Below are 11,775 nucleotides of genomic sequence, written 5' to 3' on the forward strand. Positions count from 1 at the left end.
TGCATAACAAAATCAAATGCTGTACCTAATTGCTCCTCTTTACGAATAATCATCATTTCGAATAATATTTTGGTCTATTTTAAACCCTTGAAACAAAATGCTCCCAATCTGATCCTGAACCTCACACCATCCAACATTTTTTTTTATCGAGAAATAAGCTTCTTTATCCTTTATCTACCCAGAAATGTTAATAAGCTTTACAAATTGTCTGTGATCATTACATTTTGTTTTATTCAGATCACAAATAAATTGAATGTCAAATATGAATCAGATCAATCTCGGTGGGTGACATCTCCGCGTGGATGACATCTAGGCTTGTTTTCCGTGTTTGCCGTGGTAATCATGTTTGTCGGCACCAACATCAACTTTCTTCTTATCAACCACTGGACTGACGCGAACATACTTCTTAAGATCACCCACATGCTCCTTGTGATGGCCATGATCATCGAAATGGACATGATCATATTCGTGGCCTTGAACCTCATGATGTTCATGATCGTCATGATGACCGTGGAAGTCATGATGTCCATGTTCGTCATGATCGTCTTGATGTTGATTTTGATGTTCATCGTGATCATCATGGTGGCCATGACTTTCATGACCATGACCATGGTCATCAATGTGACCGTGGCCGTAATCGTGACGACCGTGATCTTCATGATGACCATGGCTCTCATAGTGTCCGGCCAATGCAAAGGCCAAAAGGCACACAAATACGATTATCTGCAAGAGGAATAACAATTTTAAACCTTACAAATTTTACACGATGCATATGAAACTTGAAACTCACAGTGAACTTCATTTTTGATAACTTCAACCGTTTCCTTGGGATTTACAAAATAAACTGCAAGTCCTTTTTGGTTCTGAAGTCTTTATATATTTTTGTTACTCTCTATAGGGAGATAATTTTTCATTGGTCAAGAGTAACAGAACCGGAATGTTTGATTTGTAAAATCCACGCCAGCAGAAAGCATTTATAAACTATTTACCCCGTGTGTAACAGGAAGACATTGCGAAGCAGTCACAACAAGAGGCATATCCAGTTGCCAAACTTCATCTTAGACGTTGCTTCGATTCGAGTTGAATGCGATTCTTCAAGTTCAATTATAACTGTAAAGGTGTGTTTTAGGGTGAATAAACTGGTGGAGACCGGTGGCAAACGTGAAGGTCAACCACATCATGTGGAGATGGTAAGGGGCCGAAGTTATGCCTCCTTCATTTGGTCATACATATGCATGTATGTAAGAATATAGAAGAAGGGGTGTGGTCATCATCTGAGAATGCATTTTAAGTTTGCAGAAGCATCTTCTTTTCGTTTTCCTTTAGTTTCCTTGATATAAACGACAGAAAATATAGTTTGAGCCATTTATTTTGCAGTAAAGTAAGATCTGTTTAATCTTTTTCCAACGTTACAAGATAAGAACTGGGTAAGACACGGTTACATATAGAGAGGTCAGTTTTTTACATTGATCTTTGCTGGCGAATAGTAAAACTTAAATTCTGTAATTTTAAAGATAAAGTTGTCTGCAAAATGAAAACTGCCAAAAAATGTGATATATCGATCCACCATTTCGTATAGCATCCACAGAAATATACCTCCCAATATTCATCATTTTGGTGATTGAAGTCTCATTTTCAAAGAGAATTGTTTCAAATTTTGTGTTAGGCAGAAAGTTGTCTATATACGTCAGTTGTTTTTCTGTAGCACTCCATCTAAATACCCTAATGTTCGATATTTATTTAATTTTAGTCAAATTTTCCAATGCAATTGTAAGAAATTTCGTATTTGTAGTTTGTAACACTACTACCACAGCTGGCGAATTTTACGTATCGGATGATTTTAACCACAAAAAACCAGTAAAAAAAAGATATTTCTTAGCTGTATTTGATATATTTCCCTGAATATCGTTGTTATGGAGTGCATACTACGGCTGTGGGTAACAAATATAACAAATCGGATGAACGGTATATATGGGAGCTATAGCTATATCTGAACCGATCTTCATCAAATTTGACATACTAGCTACTAGACTCAATAAGTGCCAAATTTCAACCCACTCGTAAGCGCCAAATTCTATCCCATTTGGACAAATATTAGACGTTTGGTGCAAAAAAGGTAAATCAGACGAAATTATATATGGGAGCTATATCCAAATCTGAACCGACCTCGATAAAATTTAGCAAATGTATTTCTGAGCTGTATTTGATATATTTCCCCAAATATTGTTGTTACATATTACGACTGCGGAGGAAAAAAATAACGGATGAAATATATATGGGAGCTATAGCTAAATCTGAACTGATTTCGATAAAATTTGGCATATTTATTTTCAGGTCCAATCTGATCGCACGTGCTGAATTCCATACCATTCGGGTTGATAACACACGTTTGGTGCACAATAAAAGGCAAATCGGACAAAGATATATATGGGAGCTATATCTAATTTTTGACCGATAATCGACGCGGAAGTTAGCGTGGGGCTAGAGTTCAGGGCTGGACAGAAGCCTTCCAATTTGGATGGTCATCGGATAATATTTAGTGGGAAATAGACCATAACATTTGTGTTAAATAAAATTCAAATTTTCTATTAAATCGCGAATATTTTAAATCCCGGCGAAATCACAAATGGACGAGAAGGTCAATTCTGACAGTTACGTAGATGCCGATAGTAAATATATCGGATATATATAGCGATATATAGCTCAGCGGATATATAGCTCAGCGGATATATAGCTCAGAATGGCTAGTCCTATTGTTTTTAAAGATGTCCGCAATATATTTAGGGGTTGAAATGGACCAGCAACTAAAAATGTTCCTAATTTTGCAACCGCTATAAAGGTCAGAAATAAAAACCAACGGACACGAAATCTCGCATGAAATTTGAGTTTAGGACAGCGGGTATTGCGGACCACAACTTTTGTGTGAAAAAATACCAACAGAAACGCTGAAAATAATCCAAAATACACAAAAGGCTAACTTCTGGTTTTTTATACCCTACACCACAAGGTGGTCAGGGTATTATGTCTTTGTGCATTTGTTTGTAACAGGCAGAAGGAAACGAGATAGACCCATAGTTCCTTTTGATGATCTGCATAGAATCACATTCTAAGTCGATTTATGCATGTCCGTCCATCCGTCTGTCCATGTGTTTTTGTAAACAAAGTACTGGTCGCATTTATTGTCCGATCCAGATGAAATTGTGCAAAGATCTTTTGTTTGGCCCAAGGACGAGCCCTATTGAAATTGGAGATAAGATATAGCTCCCATATATATCTTCGTCCGATTTGCCTTTTATTGTGCACCAAAAGTGTAATATCAGTCCGAATCTTATGGAATTTTGCACATACACCCAAATTAGGCCTGAAAATATTTATGCCAAATTTGATCGAAATCATTTCAGATATAGCTATAGCTCCCATATATATTGTTCATCCGATTTGTTATTTTTGTCCACCGCCGCCGTAATATGCACTATGCAACAACAATATTTGGGGAAATATATCAAATACAGCTCAGAAATACATTTGCTAAATTTTATCGAGGTCGGTTCAGATTTGGATATAGCTCCCATAAATAACTTCGTCCGATTTACTTTTTATTGTGCACCAAACGTCTAATATTGGTCCAAATGGGATGGAATTTGGCATTTACGACCGAATTGAGTCTAGAAGCTAGTATGTCAAATTTGGTGAAGATCGGTTCAGATATAGCTATAGCTTCCATATATATTATTCATCCGATTTGTTATATTTGTTACCCACAACCGTAATATGCACTCCGTAACAAAGATATTCAGGGAAATATATCAAATACAGCTAAGAAATATCTTTGCCAAATTTAATCGAGATCGGTTCAGATTTGTATATAGCTCACATATATATCTTTATCCGATTTCAAGTTAATTGTGCACCAAATGGGCAATACAATTCCGAATTTAAAAGATACAAATGCTTCGGCATATTTAGTCCTTTGAACTTTAAATTATAATTATAATCATAGCGTGTATGATTAAATTCTCCCATAAAAAACTTTTAATTGTTATGTGGAGCTCTACTAAATTAGCAAAGTGGTGTAGGGTATCATAAAGTCGGCCCCGCCCGACTTTAAGACTTTCTTTACTGGTTTATGCTGATTTCGTTGACGAATATACCCAAAATTTTGGGATAATCGCCAAATATAATCTAGAAGAAAGTTGTTATAGTTACTAACTCAAGTTACTAATAATTCAAGAACCGCTGATCTGATTTTAACGATTCATAAAATAAATAAATAAATTCGGAATTGTCACTTGGCAGAAAATAAAATGTACAATAGTAATGTTTTATTTTGCATGATTTCTTTTCATTTTGACTTACTATTTTCAAATGAACATTTGTAGTGTAGAACATTTAATATGATATGTAGTCTTTTGGGGAGTTAAAAGCGGCAACGGACAAAACTGGTATTTATACATTTTATGCATTTATTGGGTAAGTGAAACTGCACGAATAAAATCATTTCAGAAGAGGATAAGCTATGGACGAAAAAAAATCAATATTTTTTCAATTCAATTAACATTGTTTAATTGTCACGATTACTTGAGAACTAAAAATGCAAGCGGGTTATATAGAAGTGTAGTACGGAATCATGTGGTGGCGAAACTGAATATATGATGTCGAAATAATTTAACGCGGTTGCACCAAGGATAATTACTTTTACAAAATCGCTAAAAATCAAAACGAAAAGAGACTACCTCATTGCAAAAATTCTAAAATCGAGAAAAAATAGAAAAAAAAAAATTCAATGGATTCGAATTTCAAAATTATACAACATTCTATAGACAAACTTCGTAATTACCTTTAAACATTTGCTGTAAAAAATCAACGAACCAGTTGAAGATTTTTTTCAATTTGTTTTTCTTTTTTTTGAATGAGTGCGCAATTTGAGGTAAAATGGCGAAATGCGAACACATTTAAACAAAGAAAAATGACCGATAAAGCATTTTGGGGCCCATTTCGAAACGTGGACCTACTTCTTTCATATGACAATAATCCGTCCAATGAGAACTCAAAATGCAAAATTCATTGGGACTGCACTCAGTGAAATACCGAATATAAAGGATGCAAAAATAGTAGAGCGAATTGGACATTTAGTAAGAAAAGGATTTATATCATTCTAGAAATTCTTCCTAAACTTCAAAATACCTTAAATCGCTCATAACCCCCGTATAAAGGTACAACCTGACTTCAAGTATATTTTACATTTTAACCATTTTTTTTATACCCTACAACACTATGTGTTGGGGGTATTATAAGTTTGATTGGGCCAAAAATTATGTAACACCACGAAATATTGGTTTCCCACATAGGAAAGTATATATGGATCATCTTAGCTCGCCGAGCTGAGTCGATCTAGCTATGTATGTCCGTCCGTCCGTCTGTCCGTCTGTCCATGTTAATTTGTAATCACTCTGCAGGTCGCAATTATGGCCCGATCTTCACGAAATTTGGAATGGAGGTCGGGGTTGGGCCAGAATAGAACCCTATTTCTTTTTGAGATGATCGCCAAATGTTTAGGGGTTGAAATGGACCAAATACTGAAAAAATGTCGGATTTTGCAGTAGCTATACAGGTCGCAATTATAGACCATCGGATAATATTTAGCGGGTAAAATAGACCATATATTTTGTGTTAAAAAAATTCAACATTTTTCATTAAACCGCGAATATTTTAAATCCCGGCGAAATCACAAAGCCATGACAGGGTTACTTCTGATTTTTACATTGATGTTAACATCCAACAAATCGGATATATAGCAAAATATGTGCGACATATATGTCTATCAAAGAAGATATGCTTGAAAGATCTCATATATGTCGAGAACGGCTGAACTGATTTCGACAGTTCTCATTAATTCAGAATGGCCTCTTGGCAGGAAAGAAAAAACGTCTGAAAAAATCGCATAAAAATATCTCTCTAAAGATGAAAATATTGATTTTGTAACATTTTCTCATATTTTTTCAATTTTGTCATATTTTTGGCATATTTTCATTTTGAATAAAACATTTGATAATATTTCTACAGCTAACAAAACTAAGTAGTTCTGACATCAGAATATCATATACAGATCGCATTTATGGTCCGATCCTTACGAAATTTTGCATGGGGATAAGATGAGGGTCAGAATAGAAGCCTACTCTTTTTGGAGATGATCGCCATATATTTAGGGGTTGAAATGGACCAAAAAACTGCAAAATTGTCTGCAGGTCGTAATTATCGCCCGATCATCACTCTCATTTGAAAGGGGGTTACCGGACATTGCAAAAGCCAAACAGTTTTGGATGGCCATCCAAAAATATTCAATGTGTGAAATAGTTTGCCAACTTTTGTAGACAAAATACGAAAATGTCCATTCCAGAGACTTTTTCGAGAATTCACAAATACAGGAAAGACGCACTTCTGACTATTTCGTTAACGAATATAGTCAAATGTCTGTATCTCATATAGATGCGTTTCAGTCAAAAACCAATAATAAATGTTAATCTTTTGCCACTTCTAAGAAATTATAGGTCTTTGGGAAATATTGGTATCGGCCCCGCTCGACTGTAGCCTTTGCTTACTTGTTTTAAAACTAAGTTTGGTAATTTGCGAAGAAACCATTCTTGCAAAAACTGACCTATTTGTTCATGTTTGTTTGACATATTTTTTCATGTTTGACCCTTATTAGGCATCTTGGTTTTCAATTTTCGGAGAATGGTCCATCTTGGTCTTCACCACATTCATCAATTGATGTGGATAAGAAAATTCATTTAGGCTACCCAGTGGTAGGGAACCATCTTACAGATAATTGCCAACATTAGCATTTATTTATGTGTAGTCCCCACATTATTGTCCCAAGTCCAAGTATTAGTTGGGAAAGTAAATGTGGGATGTACGTCTATTTGAAATAAACTCCAAAATGTCAAACGGAAAATGTGTCAGAAACACGAAAAAATTACGAGTATTTGAAAGTAGACCGGGACCGAAAGTTTTTTTAATCGTCATTGCATAGTACAATTCAATAAACCAGTAAAGAAAGTCTTACAGTAGAGCTCCACATAACAATTAAAAGTTTTTATGGGAGAATTCAATCATACACGCTATGATTATAATTATAATTTAAAGTTCAAAGGACTAAATATGCCGAAGCATTTGTATCTTTTAAATTCGGAATTGTATTGCCCATTTGGTGCACAATTAACTTGAAATCGGATAAAGATATATATGTGAGCTATATACAAATCTGAACCGATCTCGATAAAATTTGGCAAAGATATTTCTTAGCTGTATTTGATATATTTCCCTGAATATCTTTGTTACGGAGTGCATATTACGGTTGTGGGTAACAAATATAACAAATCGGATGAATAATATATATGGAAGCTATAGCTATATCTGAACCGATCTTCACCAAATTTGACATACTAGCTTATAGACTCAATTCGGTCGTAAGTGCCAAATTCCATCCCATTTGGACAAATATTAGACGTTTGGTGCACAATAAAAGGTAAATCGGACGAAGTTATATATGGGAGCTATATCCAAATCTGAACCGATCTCGATAAAAATTTAGCAAAGGTATTTCTGAGCTGCATTTGATATATTTCCCCAAATATTGTTGTTACAGAGTGCATATTACGGCGGCGGTGGACAAAAATAACAAATCGGATGAAAAATATATATGGGAGCTATAGCCATATCAGAACCGATTTCGATCAAATTTGGCATACATATTTTCAGGCCTAATTTGGGTGTATATGCAAAATTCCATACAATTCGGGCTGATATTACACGTTTGGTGCACAATAAAAGGCAAATCGGACGAAGATATATATGGGAGCTATATCTAAATTTTGACCGATTATCTCCAATTTCAATAGGGTTCGTCCTTGGGCCAAACAAAAGATCTTTGCATATTTTCAGCTGGATTGGGCAGTAAATGCGGACTGTACTTTGTTTACAATAATACATGGACAGATGGACGGACATGCATAAATTGACTCAGAATGTGATTCTATGCAGATCATCAAAAGGAACTATGGGTCTATCTCGTTTCCTTCTGCCTGTTACAAATAAATGCACAAAGACATAATACCCTGACCACCTTGTGGTGTAGGGTATAAAAATATGGACTTTAAGGGGTCTCCAACGCCCAATTTAAACGACAAAAACAATTCCCATCTTACGGTAATGGTTGTAAAAGAGTAATTTAATTTAAATTTTTAATTTTAATTTTTCAGTAATCCTTGTGCTATTCTGATATCATTCTGCCTAAATTATGAGGTGGACAAAACTAAATACCACGCAGCACGGTTTTCTAAACTTTGGAAACAAAATTCCAAATAACAGCTCAGTTGAATGGAAAATGTTGCTAAGCTCTTTACAATACCAAAAATTGAGCTATTCGGTCTATTTAAGATGTTCTATATAATACAGGTTTTTAACACTCCACTGCCACGAATATTTATTTCTATTCAGAAATTACTATGGAGATGCATTACAGACTAAAAATACGTACCGGCAACGCGGTCTAATATAAAAACGTTGTTTTTATAAAAACATCAATAAAGGGATTAAGCCTGACCATTTTGCAACAACAAAATTTTCTATAATATTTTGTGATAATTTTCTATATTATAGATTCATGTCCTAATATAACTGCACTCTGCAATATTCGGTATTTTGTATACTTTGTGCCACATTATTTCACGGGAATTTTATTAAATTTGTTATTTGATAGAAAGTTGCTTATATACGTACACGTCTTCGTATAACCCCCATATAATGATGCCTCTCACTATTCTGTGTGTTGACGATTTTAGCTACATTTTCCCCATAGTTGTTTATACCCTACATCACAAGGTGGTCAGGGTATTATGTCTTTGTGCATTTGTTTGTAACAGGCAAAAGGAAACGAGATAGATCCATAGTTCCTTTTGATGATCTGCATAGAATCACATTCTGAGTCGATTTATGCATGTCCGTCCATCTGTCCATGTATTATTGTAAACAAAGTACAGTCCGCATTTATAACCAGATCCAGATGAAATTTTGCACAAATCATTTGTTTGGCCCAAGGACGAACCCTATTGAAATTGGAGATAATTTAGATATAGCTCCCATATATAACTTCGTCCGATTTATCTTTAATTGTGCGCCAAACGTCTAATATTTTCTCAAATGGCACTAAATTTGGCACTTACTGTATTGAGTCTAGAATCTAGTATGTAAAATTTGGTGAAGATCGGTTCAGATATAGCCATAGCTCCCACATATATTGTTCATTCGATATGTTATATTTGTTACACACAGCCGTAATATGCACTCCGTAACACCGATATTCAGGGAAATATATCAAATACAGGTCCGAAATATCTTTGCCAAATTTTATCGAGATCGGTTCAGATCTCAGCTCCATATATATCAAATGGGCAATACAAGTCCGAATTTTAAAGACATAAATGCTTCGGCATATTTAGTCTTTTGAACTTTAAATTTAAATTATAATTATAATCATAGCGTGTATGATTGAATTCTCCCATAAAAACATTTAAAAACATTTAATCTACTAAATTAGCAAAATTGTGTAGGGTATCATAAAGTCGGCACCGCCCGACTTTAAGACTTTCTTTACTGGTTTCGGACTATAAATATGGTATTTGAAGTTCGTAGAAAGCACCACCCTCTCTGGCAGATAATTGACTGTAAAAGTCCACGCTTTTGTATGTCCTCGTATTACTTTAGCGCCTGATATTTGGATTTTTTTAAATTCTAGCGACGTTTCTTGATGGATTTTTTACATCTGCAAATTCCTTCTAAAAGACAGGCTGTAATTATAAAAAAAAAAATTTCTTAGCACAGATTATTCACGAAATATTTTTTACATAGGCACCTCACTCTTTCAAAATTCATCTTATCCACTGTATCCACTCCCCCACATTATTATATGTATACAATTTCTCAGTAACCACTTAAAGTATTTTAATTTGTCTATTGGAAACTAAACTTATCTTAAGAACTTTCGAAACGTGATTTTATGTATGTATTTTACATTGTTTATTATTTTTTCCCCTTTTTGTTTTTGAAAACTCCTGCTGTTTGTTGCTGCTAAAGCGTGACTAAATTAAACATTCCATTTCTCAATCGAATTATTTGATTGATAACAAACTAAACCATGTGTAGGATGCGCTAAATGAAAAATGGGCCAATAAATTATAAAATGTCGTACTTCAAACTTCATCATCGTTTCATTGAACTTCGTGTAAACTCAAGGTATTGAACTTCCAAAGATGACTAAGTAATCTCAAATTAATAATTCCTTCAATGCCTTTCATTTTGACGTTTACCCACCTAACGGGTTTTTATTGTTATTACCCTTAGATATTGATACTTTGTTAATAATTTTATGTGAGAATTACAGAACTGTCATTTGCTAAAAATCCTGGGCTAAGTCCATTTTTCAGAAAATAATTCAGAAATTCTAAAGCGGTGGCGTTTTGTATTTCAAGAATTTAAAATATAATGATAGCCTAACTGAATGAATATTTTGAATATCAAACTTTCACATCAGAGCCAAAATTGCTGCATACATTTGGGATAAGGCGGATTTTTTTTAATTCCAAACCATAATGGACATAAATAAACATGACATTTTGGACTAAAGCGTAGCAAGTGATTTTTACACGGAGAGCATTTACAATCCTAAATATATTGGTCGAAACCCAAAGCAAATTCTCAACGAAAATACAATCAATATCATTTTTTTTTTTTATTTATAAATAAAAAACCAAGAAAGTTGAAAATATCCAATAAAAAATTCAGATTTGTCCAAATTCTAAAAAATTAAGTTTTAAATATTCAATAACCTTCAAAGTCACTTAATCGAAACTAAGGTCCGTTATGAGTTGGCTATTCGAGAATGTAAATTTAACAGTTTTTGTTGCACATTTTATGTGCCCCTGTTGCTACTTTTCGCACAATTATACCACATATTTCCATTTTATTTTCTCCATATCTCAATTCCAGACGCATTTCCAGACTCACATTTACGCATTTCCAGACTCACCTCCAACTCTTAACCTCAGATACTAGTTGTTATCCAAATACCAGATAGTACACAGACACCAACAGTGACATCTACAGGGTGAGATGAAAAAACTGAAACAATCCTCAGACTGCTGTCATTTCTAAACCACTCGTCCGACAGCTATTAAAATTATTCCAGCAACAGCTCATTTTATTTTTTACAAGCGTACAAAAGCATTTTGGTGAGAATTTTCCAGAAAAAATGGTTATTCGTGATGGAATTCAAGCGTGATTTCTTTATATTTGGTTGGAAAACCACAAGTGGCTATCGTTAGAGCACTCCAGCATTTAAATGTGAATAAATCTTTTGGGTCTCCTACCATTACTCGTTACCGTGATACTGGTAGCGTAGCCCGACATCAAGGAAGTGGACGGAAGAAAACAGAAACATCAGCAGAAATAGTTTGAGAAGTAAAGAAGCGACTAGATCGAAGCCAGCGTCGCAGTGGCCGAAAAATGGCTCATGAGCTGAACATATCGCAATATTCCATTGGGCAAATATTGAAAAAATTATCTCAGGGTAAAGCTATTGAAATTCCGAAAAGGGCAAAAACTTACACCGCAACAGAAAGAAAATAGGCTCAAACGAGCTAATGAGTTTCTTCGCTTGGCCGAAAAAGAAAAAAATCGTTGTCCAGATGATTGTGTTTACTTGCCAAAGAGGTCAGCTGA

At 34.6% G+C, this 11,775-nt stretch overlaps 1 protein-coding gene across 1 annotated transcript; it reads right to left on the reverse strand.

Moving 5' to 3' along the window:
• Positions 1 to 309: 309 nt before the first annotated feature.
• LOC105262295 (antifungal protein) lies at positions 310 to 802 on the reverse strand. Its single transcript, XM_011296923.3, has 2 exons — positions 791 to 802; positions 310 to 723 (listed from the first exon to the last, which is right to left on the reverse strand). Exons 1-2 carry the CDS (start codon positions 800 to 802, stop codon positions 310 to 312), a joined length of 426 nt encoding a protein of 141 aa, XP_011295225.1.
• Positions 803 to 11,775: the final 10,973 nt, after the last annotated feature.

This window comes from Musca domestica, unplaced genomic scaffold (genome assembly GCF_030504385.1).
Source record: "Musca domestica strain aabys unplaced genomic scaffold, Musca_domestica.polishedcontigs.V.1.1 10, whole genome shotgun sequence".
Lineage (NCBI taxonomy): Eukaryota > Metazoa > Arthropoda > Insecta > Diptera > Muscidae > Musca > Musca domestica.